Here is a 25208-nt window from a genome sequence, read left to right on the forward strand (position 1 = left end):
CAAGACTGCGCCCATACAACTCATAATGATCCTCCTGCCGGACTCTGGACAAGTAGACCAGTACCCGAGTATTGACCTCCACTTCAGCTGTTGGCATCGACCGTTTCCGACGTGCCCCCAGCTGAAGTGAAGACTCTGCAGGAGGGATGTGGGGAGTGGAGATGGTGGATGGTCCGGCTTCAGCCATCTCTTCTGTCTCCAGGGAAGGGGGATTCTCCTCTTCAGCAGCAGAAGAATGCTGCTGGGCAGCCTGCTCAGTCTCTTCCTCCAGGTTGTCCTCCGTCCTTCAATAGAGAAAACATTATTAAAATACATGTATTTAAAGGGAACCTGTCAGCAACCTTATGCTGCCCATAATCACGGCAGAATAAAGTACAGACCGGTGAGTTGATTTCTGCGGTCTGTCATTTATAAGTTTATAAAGGAATTTTTTGCAGAAAAGCCACATCACAATCATTGCAGACTGGGGCTGAAAAATACTCATGGCCACCTGAAAAGAGTCATGGTTATTCATGGATTCCTGCTCTCCCTGCCCACCTGCTGATGACTGACAGTCTTCTACCTAGTTTTCTCCCTTTCTCTCTAGGAGAGAACTGCCAATCATCAGCAGATGGACGGGGAGAGCAGGAGATTATGAATAACCATAACTCTTCTCAAGTAGATTTGACTCTTTTCAAGGCCTGGGCTTCAATGATTCTGATCATGGTTCTCAGAAACAACTAAGGCTACTTTCACACTTGCGTTCGGTGCGGATCCGTCTGGTGTCTGCACAGACAGATCCGCTCCTATAATGCAAACGATGATATCCGCTCAGAACGGATCCGTCTGCATTATATTGCGCCTGCGCCGATGACGTCACCGAAAGAGAAGACGTCATCGGCGCACTGAGGGAGTGCTGAGGAGGCGAGCCTCCTTATCTCAGAGCGCCTGCGCCGAATCAACACAGGCGCGCGATTTTTGAAATGGTGACAGGGCTGGCCAGAGGAGGAGATCGCGGCTGGCCCTGTCAATCAACAGAAGGAGGGGGCGGTTTTCTGCGGCTGCTACCAGCAAGTAGACGCCCTACTTGCTGGTAGAAAGGTAATTAGCATATTATAAAAGTATGTTTTTTGCAAAATCTACTGAACGAAAATTATTAATAACATAAGGTATAGCAATATCGCATGATAGGGATTATAAGTACACAAAAAAAATATCAGTTTAGTGGGGTGACAGAAGCCCTTTAAATGGTCCCTAAAATCTGGGTTTTGGAAATTTTCTTAAAATTCTTAAGAATTGCTTCTAAACTTCTAAGCCTTCTAACGTCCTAAAAAATAAAATGACATTTCCAAAATGATAAATACAAATGTGATCGCACTCTGCATCCAGCATTCTGCCCTGCCTCCATGCTGGATGAGGCATTGGTGTACATTTTGGGCAAAGCGTAATAAGCCACTCACCACGTCAAGGTCGCCTCTATTGAGTGGTCCCTAACACTAGTTCCTACCTGTTTATGGGCCATGACAGCCACACAAAGTCCAGGGAATGCAGGTCAGCATGCAAGCCAAGCACACTCTGCTTTTAACCCCGTCCAGTGCCATTACAGCTTTCATCGGATCCAGGGATGCAAGTACCAACATGCACGCTGAGCCCACCATATACTTCTCCTGGAGCCAAATGGCTACTGGTAGGTTCTATATAAGCAGACTCAGTTTTATTCTGACTTTAAAACCAGCCTCCAGGACAGATTGACTGGTCAGGTGTGCATGACTCCAAGGAGATCGCCACGCCTCCAATATATACTACAAAGAAAAAATGTGGGGGATTGGGTCAGCACAACCTGTATGTAGGTGCACATCACTATGGTGAAATACATATACAAACGGAAAATACAAATGTGATCGCACTCTATATCCAGCATTCTGCCCTGCCTCCATGCTGGATGAGGCATTGGTGTACATTTTGGCCAAAGCGTAATAAGCCACTCACCACGTCAAGGTCGCCTCTATTGAGTGGTCCCTAACACTAGTTCCTACCTGTTTATGGGCCACATCCCCCACATTTTTTCTTTGTAGTATATATTGGAGGCGTGGCGATCTCCATGGACTCAGGCACACCTGACCAGTCAATCTGTCCGGGAGGCTGGTTTTAAAGTCAGTATAAAACTGAGTCTGCTTATATAGAACCTACCAGTAGCCATTTGGCTCCAGGAGAAGTATATGGTGGGCTCAGCATGCATGTTGGTACTTGCATCCCTGGATCCGATGAAAGCTGTAATGGCACCGGACGGGGTTAAAAGCAGAGTGTGCTTGGCTTGCATGCTGACCTGCATTCCCTGGACTTTGTGTGGCTGTCATGTCCCATAAACAGGTAGGAACTAGTGTTAGGGACCACTCAATAGAGGCAACCTTGACGTGGTGAGTGGCTTATTACGCTTTGGCCAAAATGTACACCAATGCCTCATTCAACATCCAGCATGGAGGCAGGGTGGAGTGCTGGATGTAGAGTGCGATCACATTTGTATTTTCCGTTTGTATATGTATTTCACCATAGTGATGTGCACCTACATACAGGTTGTGCTGACCCAATCCCCCACATTTTTTATTTCCAAAATGATGCCAACATAAAGTAGACATATGGGGAATGTTAAGTAATAAATATTTTATGAGGTATTACTTTCTGTTTTAAAATCTGAGGAATAGAAATTTTGAAAATTGCTAATTTTTCAAAATTTTGGGTAAATTTGTGAGCCAAAACCAGGATTGTAGCCTCCACAGACATCAGGTATAAGGGAAAGATCTGCTCCTGTTCTGTGTTCAGAGCCGCACCTGGTTTGGGCTCCCAATAGCAGATAGAATCACACTACATTAGTAAGTGCCTTCTATTAACTTTCTCTATATAATGCTGGCAGCTTAGGAGGCGGTTTTTGTATTAGGTGACAGGTTCCCTTTAATTGTCATAAATAGAGTCCATGTTCCCTAGTGTGAACAGACCCTTACACAGGCACATTGAATTCTTTACTATAACATAGATCTCCTACAGAAAATGGGAAAAAGCCTAACCCCCATGAGGGCCATATTATCTCTGCTCTAGATTTACGGATGGCACTGGTTACAAGGAATGTAGGGCATGTCACATGTGTCCTGAAAACAGAGGTTAAAAAAGGCGCAAATAATAATAATAATGTGTTCCACAGCTTTTCATCTATCAACGCGCTCTCTCTTCCCCAGGGACGCTTGAGCCTGGAATGTGATTGGCTGGAATCCGAGAGTCTAGTCACGTGAGCAGCTGACCCAGCTCTGTGGAGTGTGGGCAGTGAAGAGCTCGTGAGTAGCAGAGTGCAGTGAGCGGCGCTGGGGTAAGGACGTTACTGGTCAACATGATGATTCTCGGCTACTGGGACATACGCGGGGTGAGCGCTGTATACTTATACTGTATGAGGTAGATGAAGGCCGTCCGGCGCCATCATAATATGTGTTGTCTTCTTATTGGCTTAGATCGGCCATGCAATCCGCCTGCTGCTGGAATACACCGGGACTCCTTATGAAGAGAAGCGCTATCTGACAGGGGATGGTGAGTTCTGCATGTCCGGGGGGCACTGAGCCTGCTGGCTACCCTTTCATTGCCAAACATAAATCCTGATGTCAGACATCCTCGGGGTATGAAGATTTACTGTTACTTTACAGGACCGAGATCCACAAGTGTGAACTGAGCATACAGCTGTAAAAAGTCTCAATTTTGGCAGGAAGTGAAGCCTTTCTGGCTGTACACCACTCCCTATGTGAAGGCCCTGCATACAAGCTCTGGTTGCACCTTCCCCAAGTAAAAGTAGGGGGGGGGGGGGGGGGTTGTCTGGCAGCTTAAAGGGAACCTGTCACCTAGAAAATGCATATTAAACCGCCAGCAGTACCTTATTGCAGCCTGTAGCAGGACTATAAAGGTGTCTGTGTCTTTTCTGTACAATGCGCCAAAAGTCTGAAAAAACTTTTATTCAATGGGCCGCGCTATGTAAACGAAAGTCTTGGAGTCAAGGGGGCAGAGGCCTTCTCTCCTGAAGTCAAGTGTGCCCGCCCCCCTTTTCCTCCCCTTAGCGTTTGATAGGATTTCCTTCACTACTGGACGCATGAATGTAGTCTTGCACATGCGCCGCGTCCCTGCAATACCGGCGCCTGCGCTGTGCCTGTTCCACTCCGCTATGCGCTCAATGCTCAGGCACACGAGAGCCCGTGCATGCTCAAGACTACATTCAAGCAACCGGCAGTGAAGGAATCTGGCATCCTATCAATTATTCACTATGGAGAGGTAAAGGAGGTGGGGCGCACTTGACTTCAGGCGAGAAAGCCGCTGCCCCCTTGACTTCAAGACTATTGTTCTAAAAGTCTTTTTTCAGACTTTTGGCGCATTGTACAGAAAAGACACAGACACCTTTATAGTCCTGCTACAGGCTGCAATAAGGTACTGCCGACAGTTTAATATGCATTTTCTAGGTGACCGGTTCCCTCTAACATGGGGTGCTATTTGACACTGAGGATTTGATGATATTTTGAGTTTTGCACGTTTTTTATAAATAGGATAATGTCGGACATCAATATCTCAAGATAGGCCATTGATGTCAGATCGGTGGGGGTCGGACTTCTGGCACCCCTGCCTATCAGCTGTGTGAAGAGGAGGTGGCATTCATGTAAGCACTACTTCCTCTTCAAGATTACACTGCGCGTTGTCTCAGAAGTGCTTGTTCCGTATTACACTGCACCGCCACCTCAAACGAAACGCGTTGTAATCGTGAAGAGAAAGCAGCGCTGCCTAGTCTTCAAACAGCTAATCGGCAGGGGTGCAGGGAGTCGGACCCCCATCAATCATATATTGATGAGCTATCCTGAGGATAGGTAATCAATATGTACTGGTTGCACAACCCCTTTAATAAAAAAAAAAAAAATGCAGACAAAAATAACGCTTAAGCCTGAAGTGTGAACAGGTTAAAGGATATGCCACCAATGTCAGATCTCCAGAATGGGCCCCCCATAGTGAAGGAGAGTGCACAGCACATGCTCTCCGTTCACTTCTATGGGAGCTCTGAAAATAGTTGTGCAAGCTTGCTCTTTTCAGCAGATCCATAGAAGTGAATGGAGAGCTCACCGCACGGCCACCTCTCCGTTCTCCTCTGTGGGACTGCCAGAAGTAGCAGAGCCAGCACGGGACATAATAGCGTAGCACGCTATGGTTTCTTATCTGGTAAAATGCTGGGTTGTCAAATGAAACCAGAGTAGAAGTCCTACTGGTGGCATTCATTTCCATCAGTTGATGGAAACGCTGCTTCCATTATTATAATTGTCCGATAATGGATGGTTTTGGGATTATTGTAATTATACCCAGAGTAACCACCGTGTGCATCACGGGCAGCAGCTAGACAGGCTGGGAGTGACTCAGTAAGGTCCAGGTAGGTTGTCACAGGTATGTGGAGCCATGCTGACTTCAGTGCATCCCACTGGAAGGTTTGTGGAGGTGCACCCATAGAGCAAACATGATGATCGAGGCAGTCCCACAGATGCTCGATTGGGTTCAAGTCTGGGGAATTAGGGGGCTAGGGTTTTACTTGGAAGTGTCGATCATGCTCTTGCCAATCTCATGCCAAACAATGTTGGACACTTATAGCTTAGTGATATGTCGCATTGTCTTGCTGGAAGATCCCGTCTGCTACAGGGAAGACAATCTGCATGTATGGGCCTACATGATCTGCAAGGATGGATTCATACCCAAATCGGTTGAGAGTGCCTTCCACATGGATGAGTGGGCACAGAGAGAATGCCACGAAAACATTCCCCAGACCATAACACTGCCACCGCCAGCTGTGTTCTTCCAGCCATGGTTGCAGGGTGGTTGTTCTCAGATTTATTTATTTATTTATTTATTATTATTTTTTTTTTCTCTCGCTTGACACTGACGACAAACATATGAAGTGATCATAATAATGTGACTCTGTGAACTTATGCTTTTATCCACTACAAGCAACCAATAATGTACTGCTGTATATAGAGAGATCTATCTGTAGACCCCAGTACACTGTGCATGGGAAGAATACTATTGAGGTTTTTAGTGAGAGAAAATTCGTTAATTTCTAACGATAATTTGTTTTCCCTTAGTCCTAACAGCAGCACAGATGGGGTTAACCACCCCCCATGGACTGGTAGGACCGGCGGAATTTTAATGAGCCCAAGTAATAATTAAACACTTAAACCTCCCCTATAAAGGAGGGAATCACCTCCAGCCCATTGTGTTATAGCAAGAAAAAACTAGTCTTACTAGGGTGGGAAATTTGTGTGCTGCTGTTAGGACTAAGGGAAAACAAATTATCGTTAGAAATTAACGATTCCGTTACGTCCTACCATCAGCACAGATGGGGAGATAGCAAGAAGAACCCCTAGGGAGGGCCATCATGCCTGGCAGAACAAAGAATAGTCTGCCCAAAGGCCGAGTACTCAGCTAATCTGGCATCTAGTCTATAATGGGAGATGAATGTTGATTCAGAGCTCCAGGAGGCAGATTTACAAATCATGTCGAGCGGAAGAAGACTCCTCTCGGCAAAAGAAGTAGCTACAGCCCTCGTAGAATGGGCTTTTACAAACCCCGGAGGGTCTAGAGATTGGGAAAAAAAGGATTCCCCATTAGCCTCCTTAATCCATCGACTGATGGATGGTTTAGACGCCTTACGGCCTTTAAACTTACCGGCAAACAGGATTAGAAGATTTTCATCTTTCCTGAACTCCTTGATCTATCCACATAGATCCGGAGGCATCTCAAGACATCCAAAGGATGTATAGCAGGTTCCTCGGAGGAGGTAGAAGGTCTAGAAAGAACCGGGAGGGATATCACCTGGTTGATATTCTGGAAAGAAGGAACCTTAGGCCTAAAGTACGGGAGAAATCTTAAAAGGACCCGGTCTTGCAAAAAAAAATGGTATAGGGCTCGTGCGCTGATAGAGCTTGAAGCTCAGAGACCCTCTTGGCCGAAGTCACAGCAAGAAGAAAAAACAAGTTTTCATGTGACAAACTTGAAATCTACCTCCTCCAAAGGCTCAAAGGGGGGAGATGCTAACCCCCTGAGAACTACTGATAAATCCCATTGAGGGATGGGTTTCAGTACTGTAGGCTTTAATCTTTCAGCTCAAGGTAGATGGAGCAAGGCCTTTGTCACGGCCATCTTGCAGAAACTGAAGGATGATGGGGAGGGGTGGATCTGCAGACGCCACCTCCTTTGAGGAACACCAAGAAGAGAATATCCTCATAATCTGTGAGTAGGCTCTCTTAGTAGAGTCTGCTCTTGAATGAGACTGCGTTCTCAGGACCGACTCTGAAAGCCCTTCTATTCTGGGAAGGGACTGATCAACCTCCAGGCTGTCAGGTTGAACCTGTGCAGATCTGGGCAGAGGTGAGTGTCCCATGACACCAGGGTCTGCCGTGGGGGGAGCCTCCAATAATGTCCCCGACTCATCTGAATGAGCTGGGTAAACCAGGATCTCTTGGCCCAAAACGGTATGATGGCTATTACCGAAGCCTGATCCTGACGAATTTTCATCAATACCCTCGGTATCATGGAAAAGGGAGGGAAGATGTAAGCCAGCCTGAACCTCCAGGATATTGACAGAACATCTATCGCCAGGGGATTGTCCTCCCTGTAAAGGGAGCAAAACCTCTCCACCTTGGTGTTGAACCTTGTTGCCATAAGATCCACCTCTGGCATTCCACACTTGAGGACTATCTGCTTGAATATCTCCGGATGTAAAGACCACTCCACTGTTGGAAGACCGTGGCTCAACCGATCCGCTATCATATTGAGGGAGCCTCGAATGTGGATCGCAGATAAGTGTGAAAGGTTCAATTCTGCCCAATCCAGAATCACCCCGATCTCTGATAAGAGGGTAAGTGATCTTGTGCCTCCATGCTTGTTGATGTAAAGTACCGCAGTCATATTGTCTGACTGGACTTTCACCGCTTTGCCCCGGATCTGAGGGGCGAAGTGAAGGAGGGCTAGCCGGATAGCTTGAATCTCGCGGAGATTGGATGAGAGGAGCCGCTCCTGAGGAGACCATGATCTGTGCACTGGAGAATCGTCTAGATGAGCACCCCAGCCTACTTGGGATGCATCTGTTGTCAATATGACCTAGGTTGGCTGGGTCATAGACTTCCCGTCTAAAAAGATGGCTCCACCATCTGAGGGAATGCCGAGTTTGCCAAGACAGGGAGTTCAGCCCGGCGGGGCTGCCATTCCATTTGGAGAGAACCTCCGACTGCAGCGGCCGGAGGTGCCATAAAGCCCAAGGGACTGCTTACGCAGACGCTGACATGAGCCCCAACATCTTCATGAGAGTCCAAATTGGAACTCGCCAAGGCACGGATAGGAATTCTGCCATGTTCTGTATTCAGGATCTTCTTTCTGGAGTCAACCGGAGAGATCTCCCAACGGAGTCGATTATGAAGCCTAAATATCTTACTGAAGTCGACGGGCTCACGTTCGACTTCTGCCAGTTGATGATCCACCTTAGGCGGAACAGAAAGGAAATCGCTACATGAAGATGGTGGGTCAGGACCACAAAGGAAGAGGCTTTTAAAAGCCAATTGTCCAGATAAGGAATGATGGTCAGTCCTTGGAGTGCTACCCGCCACCACAGAAACTACCATCTTTTGGTGAAAGTGTGAGGGGCAGAAGAAATGCCGAAGGGAAGGGCAACGAACTGAAGGTGTCTGGTGACACGTGACACCTGGACCGCGTTCCTGAGATATTTCCTGGAAGCAGGATGAATCGGGATGTGCAAATATGCATCCTTGAGGTCCAGGGTTGCCGTCACATCTCCAGGATTGAGAACGCGAACCACTGACCTGATGGTTTCCATACGGAACCTTACTTTCCTTACGTATCGATTGAAGAATCTCAAATCGATAATCATCCGGAGATCCCCTGACGCCTTGGGAACCAGAAACACTGGTGAGTAAATCCCTAAGCCCCGTTCCCCTGCCGGAACCTCCTCCAAAGCCCCCTTGTGGATGTAATCCTGAATGTAAGCCTCCAGAACCGACTGCCTTGTGGCCTGTGGAAGTTTGGTTCTGATGAACCTGTCCGGAGACAGAGAAAGAAGATTGATTGAGTACCCCTCTGATATGACATTCAGGACCCAGGGATCCGAAATCTCTCGGATCCAGATGTCCTTTAATTGGGAGAGTTGACCTCCGATGGGAAGATGAGGCAGGGGAGTGGGGAAGTCTTCTGGCAGGAGTCACGGGAGTCATCCAAGAGCCTTGAGGAGGCCCGTAGTCAGGAGGTGGATTTTTTATCCTTGGCTCCTTCACGAGAGCGCCTCGAACCTCTTCGCTGCGCTCCCCAGTCCCTCCGGGCTCTTGAGAGCTGGTCAGACCTACCACCACGGTTTTGTCTGCCCCACCCCCGAAACGACTGTTGGGGAAGACTCTTCCCCTTTTAATCTGACAGGTCTTCCATAATCTTATCCAACTTCAGCTGTTGTTGCGCTGTATCAGACGGTAAATTCATCACCAGGTTGACAGTCTTGAAAGCCGCCAGAATGTCGTCCGGAGACACCTTCTGATCCACATCCATCTGGATCTGGTTTAATCGAGACCGGAGGAATGTAGAAACTTTTATAGCAGCGATGGCCTTAGACGCGGAAGCTGCAGCTGCCGTATAACCTTTCCTGAGTGTGCGCTCTGCTCTCCTGTCAAGGGGATCCTGCAGACTCGACCCATCGTCCGCAGGAACCAGAGTGCGCTTGGACAGTTTGGCAATAGCCATGTCCACCTTGGGAATGGAACCCCACGATTCCACCAAGGGTGAATCTTTAGTTAGAATCGGACCCCTTTTCGGGTTTCTTCCACTCTGTGCGTATGACAGAGAGGAGGGTCTCATCCGCTTTAAAGACACGAAGTGCCCGACTAGCGGGATCAGAGGGCTCCCCCAGGTCAACATCATGGTCCCCCGACCTGATGGACTTAAGTAACTTTTGCGTCTTATCAGGAGGAAAGAAGCATGAAGTAAGCTCCTCCTCATCCGAGGAGGAGGAACTCAAGGAGACTATGGACGGTCTCTCTACTGGAGCCGAAGACTCCATAGGAGTCTGAGTAGGAAGCCTCTCATCCAGCAGACTTATAACCCCTTTGATGGATCCATCAACATAGGTCTTTACCCACTGATACATATCCTGCATCGTAGGTTCGGTGGAAGGTTGAACCCTCGGACGGCAGCCGTCACACCTGGAGTAGGGACAGCTATCCTCCAAAAGCGCGCTACAATCATAGCACGAAAAATATTTCCGCTTTTTTTATTTTTTTTCTTAGTCAACGGAACAAGGAATTCCCAACCAGTCTTCCAAGCTGGTTCCTACCAAACCCCAAGCTGCTTATCTTCTGCGATCTGACGAGTGCAGGTAAATTCAGCTTAGAATAACAGTTGACTGACCTCACTGCGGGAAAAAAGGATAAGTAAAACATTTGTAAACAACCAATAAATGTTTCAGGAGAAAGGTAAAAGAAAAGGCAGACTGGCGGATAGCTGAAAATGAGGACCAGAAATAAGGCACCAACAAGTGGAGGAACACCAGCTTATGGGACTCTGGGAGCTAGCTTAAAAAGCATGTGCAGCCAGAGAACGACCTGGTTCATAATGTTTCCTTAAATAGGGGAGGGAGTGGGCTCAGAGCCGAGTCCCCGCCCCAGAGGAGAAAACACATAACGGTAAATAAAAAGGTTTCCCCCCAGGAAGGAATACAATAAAACCTCCAACCGGAGGGAAAATTGCGGATTATATATAAAAAAATCGCAATAATGACGCAAAATCGCGTCGCAAGGAAAAAATTCCGGAAGTGACATCAGATTCGGAAGATGGCGGCGCCCAGCGGCCGCAAGGAAAAGGACGCTGAAAAACGCACCGCTGCGCAGCGCCGGCAGCAGGTAAGCTGCCGGACAAGCCATAGTAGTAAAAGCGGACGCAAAGCCCACAGATAACATGAAAAAAAGATTCCCCCCCCTAAGAGAGGGGGAATCACCGCCTAGTCCATCTGTCCGGAGGACAGAAAAAAACACAATGGGCTGGAGGCGATTCCCTCCTTTATAGGGGAGGTTTAAGTGTTTAATTATTACTTGGACTCATTAAAATTCCGCCGGTCCTACCAGTCCATGGGGGGTGGTTAACCCCATCTGTGCTGCTGGTAGGACGTAAGGGAACCTATTAATTGCATTGGCTCAATGCTTAGTGTCTGCTTCCAATACAGAAGGTCCTTGGTTCAAGAAGCGCTGACTCCATACATGGACACAGCCATACAGTGGCATGCAAAAGTTTGGGCACCCCTGGTCAAAATTACTGTCGGGGTCAGTTCACACGACTCTTGCGTATTGTGACACGTATTACGCTCGTAAACTGCCGTAAAAAGCACAGATTTCCCTTTGTAATTTATGGGAAGCAGAAAAATGCACACAAAAAGCACGCCTAATTTTGAGGCAGAAAAATCTGCTTGGATTCAGCGTTGTCTCTTTTTTGCGTGTATTTTTTAAATTTGCCAACTGACCCAGTTAAGCAAGATGAAGATGAAATGATCTCCAAATGGCGTACAGTTAAAGATGACAAATTTGTCCCTTTTTGTATTTTAAGCAAAAACAATTTTTTTTTTCATTGGAAAAGGGCCCAAAGCAAAACTTTGGGCATCTTGCATGGTTAGTACTAGGGATCTACCGATATAGATTTTTTTTGAGCCGATAATCTGTGAATTTTCAAGCCGATAATTTATACCGATTATTCTTTGAATTTTCAATTTTGAAAAAAAAAAAAAAAAATCCTACACAAATCTGCTGAAAATGAATGTTTATTGTTAACGTGTATTTTTTTTCTTGTAAATCTTCCTTTTTAATTTATACTTAATATTTTGGTGTGTGTGGTTGTGTTTATCAGGGTGAATAGGACCTCACACTCTCCCTGCTGCTCTGTGCTCTGTGCACACAGCAGCATGGAGCAGACTGGCAGCCAGGGCTTCAATAGCGTCCTGGCTGCCATGGTAACCGATCGGAGCCCCAGGCTTACACTGCTGGGGCTCCGATGGGAACTGCCACTGAGAAGGAGGGGAGAGGGGACGCTGTGGCCACTGCTACCAATGATTAATACTGGGGGGCTTGGGTGGGGGGCGCACTGCGCCACCAATGATTGATACTGGGGTTTGGGGGGGTGCACTGCGCCACCAATGAGGAGAACTCTCTCATTAATTCATATACAGGAGGCGGGAGCTGGCTGCAGAATCACATAGCCGGCTCCAGACCTCCTATGAGCGGTAGCTGCGATCCGCGGCAGTTAACCCCTCAGGTGCGGCACCTGGGGGGTTAACTAGCGCAGATCGCAGCTACCGTTCATAGAGGTCAGGAGCCGGCTATGTGATTCTGCAGCCAGCTCCCGCTTCCTGTATTTTAATTAATGAGAGAGTTATCTTCATTGGTGGCGCAGTGGCCACAGCCCCTCCTCTTGTCCTCTCTCCTCTCATTGGTGGCATCAGCGGCACGGGCGAGAGACGCTGCTGAGGGAACACGGAGAGCGCTCAGCGCTGTCAGCAGCGCGATCCTTGCTCCCGATACGTTATCGATATATCTGCAAAATAGATACCGATAACGTTCAAAATCCTGAATATCGGTCGATTAATATTGGTAAAACCGATAATCGGTTAGTACCTAGTAGCACCCCTTTTGGCAAGTATCGTAGCTTGTAAACACTTTTTGTAGCCAGCTTAACCCCTTAAGGACACAGCCTTTTTACACCTTAGGACCAGGCCATTTTTTGAAAATCTGACCAGAGTCCCTTTAAGTGCTGATAACTTTAAAACGCTTTGACTTATCCAGGCCGTTCTGAGATTGTTTTTTCGTCACATATTGTACTTCATGACACTGGTAAAATGGAGTCAAAAAAATATTTTTTTTTTGCACCAAAAAATACCTAATTTAACAAAAATTTTGAAAAATTTGCAAATTTCAAAGTTTCAGTTTCTCTACTTCTGTAATACATAGTAATACCCCCAAAAATTGTGATGACTTTACATTCCCCATATGTCTACTTCATGTTTGAATTGTTTTGGGAATGATATTTTATTTTTTGGGGATGTTATAAGGCTTAGAAGTTTAGAAGCAAATCTTGAAATTTTTCAGAAATTTACAAAAACTCAATTTTTAGGGACCAGTTCAGGTCTCAAGTCACTTTGCGAGGCTTACATTATAGAAACCACCCAAAAACGACCCCATCTAAGAAACTACACCCCTCAAGGTATTCAAAACTGATTTTGCATACGTTGTTAATCCTTTAGGTGTTGCACAAGAGTTATTGGCAAATGGGGAGGAAATTTGAGAATTTCATTTTTTTTGTCTAATTTTTCATTTTAACCCATTTTTTCCACTAACAAACCAAGGGTTAACAGCCAAACAAGACTGTATCTTTATTGCCCTGACTCTGCTGTTTACAGAAACACCCAATATGTGGCCGTAAACTACTGTACACGCACACAGCGGGGCGTAGAGTGAAAGGTGCGCCGTTTGGTTTTTGGAGGGCTGATTTTGCTAGACTGTTTTTTTGGCACCATGTCCCATTTGAAGCCCCCCTGATGCACCCCTAGATTATAAACTCCATAAAAGTGACCCCATCTAAGAAACTACACCCCTCAAGGTATTCAAAACTGATTTTACAAACTTTGTTAACCCTTTAGGTGTTGCACAAGATTTAATGGAAAATAGAGATACAATTTCAAAATTTCACTTTTTTGGCAGATTTTCCATTTTAATATTTTTTTTCCAGTTACAAAGCAAGGGTTAACAGCCAAACAAAACTCATTATTTTTGGCCCTAATTCTGTAGTTTACAGAAACACCCCATATGTGGTCGTAAACCGCTGTACGGGCACACGGCAGGGTGCAGAAGGAAAGGAACACCATATGGTTTTTGGAAGGCAGGTTTTGCTGGACTGTTTTTTTTTACACCATGTCCCATTTGAAGCCCCCCTGATGCACCCCTAGAGTAGAAACTCCAAAAAAGTGACCCCATTTTAGAAACTACGGGATAGGGTGTCAGTTTTGTTGGTACTAGTTTAGGGTACATATGATTTTTGGTTGCTCTATATTACACTTTTTGTGCGACAAGGTAACAAGAAATAGCTTTTTTGGCACCGTTTTTTTTTTTTGTTATTTACAACATTCATCTGACAGGTTAGATCATGTGGTAATTTTATAGAGCAGGTTGTCACGGACGCGGCGATACCTAATATGTATACAATTTTTATTTTATTTATGTAAGTTTTACACAATGTTTGTCTCCATAGTCTAAGAGCCATAGTTTTTTCAGTTTTTGGGCGATTATCTTAAGTAGGGTCTCATTTTTTGCGGGATGAGATGACGGTTTGATTGGCATCTATTTTGGGGTGCATATGACTTTTTGATTGCTTGCTATTACACTTTTTGTGACGTAAGATGACAAAAAATGGCTTTTTTTACACCGTTTTTATTTTTATTTTTTTACGGTGGTCATCTGAGGGGTTAGATCATGTGATATTTTTATAGAGCCGGGCGATACGGACGTGGCGATACCTAATATGTATACTTTTTTTTTATTTATGTAAGTTTTACACAATGATTTCATTTTTGAAACAAAAAAAATGATGTTTTAGTGTCACCATAGTCTAAGAGCCATAGTTTTTTCAGTTTTTGGGCGATTATCTTGGGTAGGGTATGATTTTTGCGGGATGAGATGACGGTTTGATTGTTACAATTTTGGCGTATATGCGACTTTTTTGATCACTTTTATTACCTTTTTTGGAAAGTAAGGTGGGCAAAATTTAAATTTCATCATAGTTTTTTATTTTTTATTTTTATGGTGTTCGGGTAAAGTAACATGACCGTTTTATAGATCGGGTCGTTACGGACGCGGCGATACCAAACATGTGTAGGGAATTTTATTTTTTTCATTTTTTTATCAGTGATAAATGTGTTTTTTGATTTTTACTTTTTTTTCACTTTTATTCACTTTTTTTGGACCCAGACCCACTTGGTTCTTGAAGATCCAGTGGGTCTGATGTCTGTATAATACAGTACAGAACAATATATATTGTACTGCACTGTATTTTACTTACACTGAACAGATCTATGCCTTTCAGCACAGATCTGTTCAGCACCATGGACAGCAGGACGCCTGAGAGGCGTCCTGTTGCCATGGGAACCTTCCCCGTCTGCTCAGAACTTCGCAGACGGGGAAGGGTAAGGAGGGGATCTCTCGGGGGGCTGTCTGGGGGCTCTCTCCCTCTCCATCGGGGGGCTGCAAAGGCACAGCAGCCCCCCGATGGGAGAGGGAGGGAGCTCCCTGCGCTGTTAACCTTTTCCATACAGCGGTCCGTACGGACCGCTGTATGGAAAGGGTTAAACGGCTGACATCGCATCGCAGATGTCAGCCGTTTATACCAGGGTGCCAGCAATGTGCTGGCACCCTGGTATACCCACTGAACACCAATGAATTTTCAAGGGGAGGCGGGCGGGGGATCGCGATCCCGCCTGCCGCACCGCCCGCCTCCCGCACCGCCCACACCTCCCGCAACCCTCCCCCTGCACCTCCCGCCACCATAAAAATCATTCGGGGGTGCAGGGGGGGGTGAATAAAACTTTTTTTAGGCATATAAAGTTTCTGATCCCCGCTGGGACCAGAAACTGCAGAAATCGCAGCAAACCGCAGGTCTGAATTGACCTGCGGTTTGCCGCGATCGCCGACATGGGGGGGTCACGGGACCCCCCCGCGCATTTAGCCTAGGTGCCTGCTCAATGATTTGAGCAGGCACCGGGTTCCGATCACTGCCGGCCGGGCGGCAGTGATCGGAACAACACATGACGTACCGGTACGTCATGTGTCCTTAAGTACCAGGACATCATGACAAACCGGTACGTCATGTGTCCTTAAGAGGTTAAGGCCTCATGCACACTGACGTTTTTTTTTTTGCGGTCCGCAAAAACGGGTTCCGTTGATGCGTGTCCGTTTTTTCTTCCGTGGGTCTTCCTTGATTTTTGGAGGATCCACGGACATGAGAAATGAAAGTCAATGGGTCCGCTGAAAAAAATGGAACAACGGCCGTGGATGCACACAACGGTCGTGTGCATGAGGCCTAAGAGTCTTTCATTTCTTTTTTGAGGGATCTTCATCCATTCTTCCTTGCAAAAGTCTTTTCAGTTCTGCGAGATTCCTGGGCTGTCTTGCATGCACTGCTCTTTTGAGGTCTATCCACAGATTTTCATTGATGTTCAGATCAGGGGACTTTGAGGGCCATAGAAAAACTTTCAGCTTGTGCCTTTTGAGCTAAGTCTATTGTGGATTTTGAGGTGTTTTTAGTATGATCATCCATTTGTAGAAGCCATCCTGTTTTCAACTTCAGCTTTTTTACAGTTGATATTATGTTTGCTTCCAGAATGTGCTGATATTTCATTAAATCTATTCTTCCCTCTACCTGTCAAATGTTCCCCGTGCCATTGGCTGCAACACAACCCCAAAGCATGATTGATCCATCCCCTTCTTATTGGTTGGAGAGGTATTCTCTTCATGAAATGCTGTGCTTTTTTTTTTTTTTTTTGCTTTTTTTTTCTCACATACCTTTGCTCATTGTGGGCAAAGACGTCTATTTGAACCTCATCGGTCCACAGGACTTGTTTCCAAAATGCATCAGGCTTGTTTAGCTGTTCTTTTGCAAACTTCTGACGCTGAATTTTGTGGTGAGGATGCAGGTTTTATTCTGATGACTTCCATGAAAGCCATATTTGTGCAGGTGTCAATGAACAGTAGAACAATGTAGCACAATTCCAGAATCTGCTAAACTTTCCTGAAGGTCTTTTGCAGTCAGGCGTGGGGTTCTGATTTGCCTTTCTAACAATCCTACGAGCAGCTGTCTCTGAAATTTTTTTTGGTCTTCTAGACCCTCTCCTGACCTCCACTGTCCCTGTTAACTGCCATTTCTTAAAGGGGTTATCCAGTAATATCCTCTGGATAGGTCATCAATATCCGATCGGCTGGGGTCCGACACTTGGGATCCCTGCTAATCAGCTGTTAGGAAAGGTTGGGCGCTCAATGTTCACTGCGGCTATGAGCTCCGTACAGTATTAGAATGTATTGGCTCCGATGTAGTAACTTCATAAATAAATTTGTACTGTAAAAAACCATTTCCCGAACTCTGGTTTGGTTCCAGGTGGTACCTTGGAAGTGAACCACAGTTTGGGAAATGATTTTTTTACAGTACAAATTAATTTATGAAGTTATAGCTTGAAGTCTCGCGAGACTTCGCAAAGTAATAACTTCGGCTCCTCAGAGCCAATACATTCTAATACTGTATGGAGCTCCTGCTCCGTACAGTATTAGAATTAAGTTTTATGCGAATCGACTTTGGTTGTTTTAATCCGAAGTCGATTCGCTCATCCCTATCACTTACTGGATAATCCCTTTTAATTACCTTTTGAAATGAGGAAATGGCAACCTGAAAACTCTTTGCTATCTTCTTATAGCCTTCTCCTGCTCTGTTGGTCTCAACCATTTTTCATTTTCAGAGTGCTAGGCAGCTGCTTAGAAAAACCCAGAGCTGCTGTTTTTTTTGAGACAATGTCTGAATCTGGGTATTTATAAAGCTTTAAATTTGCATCTCCTGGCCTTTCCTAACGATGATTATGATCAAGCCTTAGGCCCCTTTCAGAAGAGGGAGTTCTGACCTTCCAGCACTGCTGGGGTCTCATAGCATTATATTGATTTATGATGCTATGTGATGACGTCGCCAAGCGCGTGTGCCTGTAGCCTTAGCCATGTATGGAGTTACAGCAGGGACTATTAAGCAGTGGCTCTTCAATGGACCGGGAAAAATAAAATACTGACACGAATACCAGTCAAATGGCAAACCTATTCACTGCTGACTGTTTAATAACCACGTCCCTTGTATTAGGCCTCATGAACACAAAATGCGGAATGCACACGGCCGGTATCTGTTTTGCGGACTGGCAATTTGTAAACTGCAAAACGGACACGGCCGTGTGTATAAAGCCTTAGGGACACACATCTTGTGATGCAGGATCACACTTTCACCAGAAGCCCCGCCCCCATTTATTTTTTCATGGAATGTCTTTCTTAAATATTACTCAGCACTATATATTCCATGAAAAGTACGGTATTTAATATAGGGTATTTTAAATGAAGTATTATGAATACATGGAGTAAATCTATTCTTTCTTTTTTTTTTATGTATGTTACAGAGCCCCCTGTTTGTTCTTCTGGTCCACATTCTCCAGCATTCAGTGGTGAACTAACTACACGTGAAGTGTTTATTTTGTCGGTGGATTAGGATATATGACAAATGTATTAAGTCTGTATTAAATTTTTTTATGTCGTTTTTCCCGATATTTGTATTTACAAAGGAGCGGAAAGATGTTTTGTGGCCAGCATTAAATTTTTAGCCACATTTATCACTTGGTCCGTTATGATAGTTATTTTATTTTATTTTTTTCCATGCTTTTCAAGGATCGTAAAGAATTTTTTATTTAATTATTTTTATTTTTTTCACATATTTGGATAAAGGCTTTACTTTTGTGGAGCAAGGTGTACTTTCTAATGGCACTATTTTATGCTGCATGGAAATGTAGTGAAAAACTGGGGGAAAAAAGTCTAAGTGGGGTGTAATTGAAAAAAACAACAACATAATTCTGCCATTGTTTTATGGGTTTTGTTTTAATGGCATATGCTATGGGGGGGTCATTTACGATCAGAAATACGCCTATAATAGGCATATTTCTGGCACAGATTGTGACACAAAGGTTATTTGCCACGCAGGTGTGGTGTGGATGCCTTTTTTATGCCTGTCATGGTCTAACTTTAAGCCGGCAAGGAAGCTGACTTACATCTAGACCGGCGCTAGATGCACCGAAGTTATGTAGAAGGTGGCTTCGTCTAAAACGTCAGTCTTCATAAATGACCCCTTATACTGACATGTTAACTTAATTCTGTGGGTCAGTACAATTACAGCAAAATATAGCAATACAGTTTAAAGGTGAGACAAATCCTATTTTTTTTTTGCCTCACCTTTATACATTCAGAAAGTTTTTAAACCTTTCAGCTTTTTTTCACATTTTATGTTGCAGCCTTTTTCTAAAAAAAAAATTTTTCCCCCATCATTCTGCACACAATACCCCATAATGACATTGAAAACAGAATATTGAAAATCTTTGCTAATTTATTGAAAAGGGAAAAACTTAAATCTTGCATTCACATAAGTATTCAGGCCATTTACTCTGTACTTAAAGCTCCTTTAGCAGCAATTACAGCCACCAGTCATCTTGGGTATGATGCCACAAGATTTGCACATCTGGAGTTGGGGATTTTCTGCCATTCTTCTCTGCAGATCCTCTCCAGCTCTGTCGGGTTGGATGAGGACGGTCAATGGACGGCCATTTTCAGGTTTCTCCAGAGATGGGATGAAGCCAGGGCTCTGGGTGGACCACTCAGACATTCACACATCATTCTTGTGTTACCTTGGTTCTGTGCTTAGGGTTATTGTCTTGTTGGAAGGTAAGCCTTTGGCCCAGCCTGAGGTTCAGAGCGCTCTGGATAAAGGTTTTCATTAGGAATATCTCTGTAATTTGCTCCAGTCCATTGACCCTGACCAGTCTCCCTGCTCCAGCCGCTGAAACAACCCCCACAGCATGATGCTGCCATCGCCATGCTTGACTGTAGGGATGGTATTGGACAGCTAATGAGCAGTGCCTGGTTTCCCCCAAATATGACACTTAGAATTGAGGCCAAAAAGTTCAATCTTGGTTTTATCAGACCAGAGAATCATGTTTCTCAGTCTGAGAGTCCTTTAGGTGCTTTTTGTTATTTTCAAATGGTCACTAGGACCAATAGTTGTCTCTTGATTGACACGTGTGATAGTTGAAACTAAAACGTAACATTTATTATTTATTGTGAATAAAACATTACACTAAACTGGCATTTAAAATTATCAGCTATGCCTGCATATAAATCATGAATTTTATTATCAGTTATGGAGCCCTGCTTTTTGGCACCATCCAGGCATGGAGGGTGCCTGCTGAACATAACTATATTAGTGCCATCTCACTGCCTAAAGCCTTTATTGAGAGACTTTTATAATATGCTAATTAGCCTCTAGGAGCAGGGGGGGCATTGCGCCTGCTCCTAGTGGCTCCGTTTTCCCACCTCTTTTAACTCCCTTCTCTTGATTGTCAGGGCCAGGGCAGCGCTGCTCTCCTCCCGCCGGCCGTGTCTGCAGTGCAAGAAGCCAGCAGCCGCCGAGTGTCCTTCCCTCAATACTGAACGGCGCGAGATTTACACTGCAGACACGGCCGGCGGGAGGAGAGCAGCGCTGCCCTGTCAATCAAGAGAAGGGCGTTAAAGGGATTCTGTCACCTCCCTAACCCAAAATCGGATTTTAAAGCAGTCATGCAGCACAGCTTGCCTTGAATCGGCTGTGCTCTTCTATCTTGTAATCCGTCCAGTAGTTTATGAGAAAAACGACTTTTATGATTATGTAAATTAGCCCTGAAGGTGCCCAGAGGGGCGTTTTGTTCCACTTAGTGTGCCCAGTAACGCCCCTCTTACAGTGCCCAAAACGCCTTCCTTCCGACTGCCTAACCGCCCACAGCCTCTCACCCCCCTCCCACTGAGGGCTGCGCCAGTGCGATCTGCAGGAGACTGAGGGCAGGAGCTTCATCCTCGTCACTGGTATTCAAGGTAAGCTGTGCTGCATGACTGCTTTAAAATCCGATTTTGGGTTAGGGGAGGTGACAGAATCCCTTTAAAAGAGGTGGGCAAACGGAGACTCTAGGAGCAGGTGCAACGCCCCCCCCCCCTGCTCCTAGAGGCTAATTAGCACAGGGCTCGACAAATCCCAGGTCGCCATGGCGACTAGAAATTTTGTCCTGGTGCCTGGGTATTTGCCCCTGCTTGAAAATAGGCCCAGCACACCAGCAGCCGGGCGCAGCCACTGGAGGGTTAGGACCGCGAGCAAAATGAAACTTTTTTTTTTTTAATCACTTGCGCCCAGGCTCGGACTGCCACCCTGCCCGGACCCCTCAGCTTTCGGCTCCATCGTGGTTTGGCCACTCTCTCTCGCCGTCTATCAGTCGCAGCGTGCTGATGTCGCCGTGCGTCATCTCCAGGGCAGTTAAAATGGCGAAGCCTTTACCGGGGCCCGGCCGATACTTATGTGATAACTGTCCGGCAGACATCAGAGCCCGTGTCCCGGTGAGAGAGCCTCGGCGGGGGAAGAGGAGTTAGTGCAGGGGAGGCAGAGCGGGAGCACAGGTAGCGGCGCTGCACTCGCTGACAAGTGGAGGGAAGACAATCAGCCCATCATCATTCCTCCTGCTGTATACAGCAGGGGACATGATCAGGCAGCACAACATCCCAGGACACCAAGTGCTGGCAGGTCCCTGCACGGCCTGCTCTGCGGCGGTAAATGATGCGCTCTGTACTTATCCGCCAGGCTCAAAGTTTGTAATGTCTGCCTGCTACAGCCAAGTTGGCCTCGAGCATAGCCATGAACCCAGCGGGGAGCTGCATACCAGCTGCCGTCATTAGGCCGGAGCTCCTGCTAGCCACAACTGGTGGCCATTCCTGCACCGTGCTCCATCCCTGCAGTTACCATTCGGCCATTTCTTAGTTCTTTCCCTTTCTAGGAAAGCTGGGTGACAGCCTGTATACCACACAGAAAGCCGGGTGGCAGCTCCTAGGAGAGCTGTGTGGTATACAGGCTGTCTGTCACCCAGCTTTCCTGGTCTCCTGAAGAGAATATATCTCAGAATAGGAACATTTAGATACGTTATCATATGATTTACCCATTCAGGAGTCTTGGAAAGCCGGGTTGCAGCTCCTATGAGAACTAAGACTACTGAATGGCCAAATCATCTGATGACTTCTCTATATGTTCCCATACTGAGATATATTCTCCTCAGGAAAGCTGGGTGACAGGCTGTATACCACACAGGTCTCCTAGGAGCTGCCATAAGACTCCTGAATGGCTAAATCATCTGATGACTTCTCTATATGTTCCCGTACTGAGATATGTTCTCCTCAGGACTAGGAGACCAGGAAAGCTTGGTGACAATCCATGAGAGAGCTGGAAGGCCCCCTCAGTATTCCTAGGGTAATTCCAATGGAAATATTTTCCACAGAGGATTACCTGTTGTGGATTTTTATCAAACTCTACATGTAGCGTGTGGAATTCAGCCACGATCAGTTACATATGGTGAAATCATATATTACCACGGTGCGGATTTGAAATGTGCACAGTAGGGCTGCACGATATGGGAATTTTGTGCGATTGCGATTAGGGCCCTAAAAATTGCGATAACGATATGCGATATTTTAAGGGAATTGTGCTAGAGGTCTATTTGCTTGGATTTTCCCATATGAGCCGCTGACACGGCTGGGTATGACATAGTTATGGGGGATCTGTGGATGATGCACTGTTATAGGGGATCTGTGGATGGCGCTGTTATGTGGGGGATCTGTGGATGATGCTGTTATGTGGGGGATCTGTGGATGATGCTGTTATGTGGGGGATCTGTGGATGGCGCTGTTATGTGGGGGATCTGTGGATGGCGCTGTTATGTGGGGGATCTGTGGATGGCGCAGTTATGTGGGGGATCTGTGGATGGCGCAGTTATGTGGGGGATCTGTGGATGGCGCTGTTATGTGGGGGATCTGTGGATGGCGCTGTTATGTGGGGGATCTGTGGATGGCGCTGTTTTGTGGGGGATCTGTGGATGGCGCTGTTATGTGGGGGATCTGTGGATGGCGCTGTTATGAGCGGGATCTGTGGATGGCGCTGTTATGTGGGGGATCTGTGGATGACGCTGTTATGTGGGGGATCTGTGGATAGCGCTGTTATGTGGGGGATCTGTGGATGACGCTGTTATGTGGGGGATCTGTGGATGGCGCTGTTATGTGGGGGATCTGTGGATGGCGTTGTTATGTGGGGGATCTGTGGATGACGCTGTTATGTGGAGGATGTGTGCTATGACACATAGGGCCATGAGGGGGGCCAGCATAAGACACACATATAGCATCTTATGCTGGTCCCCCTCATGGCCCTATGTGTCCCCTCATGTGTCCTAAACTGCGCACATAACTGGCTTTGTGTGTAAAGTTTTTTACTACTGTCTGAACTCTGAAACAAGCTCTCTCCTATTGATAAAATGGCCAGCCTCTGTACTCACTTTCACTATGAATGCACTGCAGCGAGCTGGCCGGCCGGCGCGTGACTGACGTCACTGTCACGCTCCTCCCACTTAATTCAGGAAGCAGGAGCGTTACTAAGTGACGTCAGTCACGCGACGGCCGGCTCGCTCGCTGCCGTGCATTCATTGTGAAAGTGAGTACAGAGGCTGGCCATTTTATCAATAGGCGAGAGCTTGTTTCAGACACTAGTAAAATACTTTACACACAAAGCCAGTTATGTGCGCGGGGCCCCTTCATATATAATCGCATCATTTTCAGGTCGGCCAAATCGCCATATCGCATTTCGATTATTTTTTCGATATATCGTGCAGCCCTAGTGCACAGTAGGTTCATTTCCGTGTGAATTTTATGAAGTGTGAGGATTTTTGGTAAAATCTTATCCACTTTGCTGGTATTTGCTGCAAGACGCTGTGGATTTCATAGCTGCAGTTCTATGAGATGAATGAGCCCGGACCAAACATCCTGGGGAAGGGATCTCAGTTCTGTCAGCTGCAGCACAGGGATTATACACACAGTGACTTCACAGTGCAGGGATTATACATACAGTGACGTCACAGTACACTGATAAACAATGAAGAGATGCGGCACACAGTGACATCACAGTACACTGATAATAAACAAACAATGCCCATGTTGTTTGGTTCTAGACTTCTTTATATGTTAATTTAAGAGGTTATTTTTGTCGCTGAAAATAAGGCTTTATAAGGTAAAAAAAAAAAACGGCTCCTAACTTTTTTAGCTGGCTCCTAGATTCCAAGGAAATTTGTCAAGCCCTGAATTAGCATATTATAAAAGTTTATTTTTCTCAATAAAGGCTTTAGGCAGTGAGATGGCACTAATATAGTTATGTTCAGCTGACATTAGCACATCGCTAATGTCAGCCAGCTTAATACCCAATTTTCAAGTGACAGAAACCCTTTAAGTGCAAGTTGATGGAGGGAAGCATTGAATTTCTTATTTTATTTTGGCACAGTCTGAAGACTTGGAATTCATTGTACATTGATTCACTCTATGTCCTGCATTTTCGAGACTGTGTACTGAGTAAGTGGAGCATGCTAGAGCTTTAGTGCAGGGAGTGTTGACGTATAATGGAGCATGTAGTTGTGATTATACCAGACTGATACTTTAAAAATAAACTTGTAAATAAGAAAACATTTTTCTTTTGAATTGCCACGTTTGTGTGTCTACAGAGCTGCGTAAGGGGTAAGACTAACCCCCCCCCCCCCCCATATTAGCTGTTTGAGGAGGCATTGGTGCTTGCAGTGGACTTCTATCAAAATCTAAATCAAAGCTAAATCAAGCACAGCAACGTACATTGAGAATAGGTCATTGGTATCAAAAGCTTTTCTATTTCTTTTTACTATGCCCGTTATTTTAATACTTGTCATGTGTTTCCCAGTGTGGACCTTCTGCTGTTGTATAGCATGGTTGTTGTGAAAAGCCCTTTTTATTACACATTTTCCTCGTATGTAAATTTCCTCTTTGAAGTCAAGGAGATAGGATCTTCCCTTGTGCAAGTCATGCTGTTGGTGCCCTTTTCTTGCCCTCTTCCTGTACAAAGAAGCGATAAAGCCAGGCGATGTACACCCAGCTTCACCGCTTGTGCACCATGGCTGAGAATGCGTGCGCTAGAATAAGAGACACAGGAAGATGATGTAGACACGCATCCAAAATGTCCAAGGGGATGAGGGCAGGAAAAGTGCACAGCAAGCATGACTTGCTGCAGGGAATGTCCTGCATCCTTGACGTCAAAGAGGTAATTTACATACCCTGACTGTGAAATAAAGTGGCTTTTCACGACAACTATGCTACACAAAACCAGAAGAAGGGCCGTCTTAGGAAACGCATGACAGAAAGAAGTAATAACGTAATGAACATTGAAAAGTATGTCTCCAATTTTAGCCATTAATGAAGAGATATTGTCTTCAGTTTTGTATCTCCGTA

The 25208-nt window shown here is 45.7% G+C and overlaps 1 protein-coding gene across 2 annotated transcripts in view; it reads left to right on the plus strand.

The window, feature by feature from the left end:
• Positions 1 to 3228: 3228 nt before the first annotated feature.
• GSTM4 (glutathione S-transferase mu 4) overlaps positions 3229 to 25208 on the plus strand; it is a 77812-nt gene continuing 55832 nt past the window's right edge. For both annotated transcript variants that reach the window (XR_005777523.1, XM_040424081.1), the window contains exons 1-2: positions 3229 to 3391; positions 3477 to 3552. Coding sequence is in view for 1 of the 2 variants with exons in the window: in XM_040424081.1 (XP_040280015.1) it covers positions 3359 to 3391; positions 3477 to 3552 (109 nt within the window). In the remaining variant the exon portion in view is untranslated. The remainder of the gene's footprint in view (positions 3392 to 3476; positions 3553 to 25208) is intronic.

The sequence above is a fragment of the Bufo bufo genome, chromosome 3, assembly GCF_905171765.1.
Source record: "Bufo bufo chromosome 3, aBufBuf1.1, whole genome shotgun sequence".
NCBI lineage: Eukaryota > Metazoa > Chordata > Amphibia > Anura > Bufonidae > Bufo > Bufo bufo.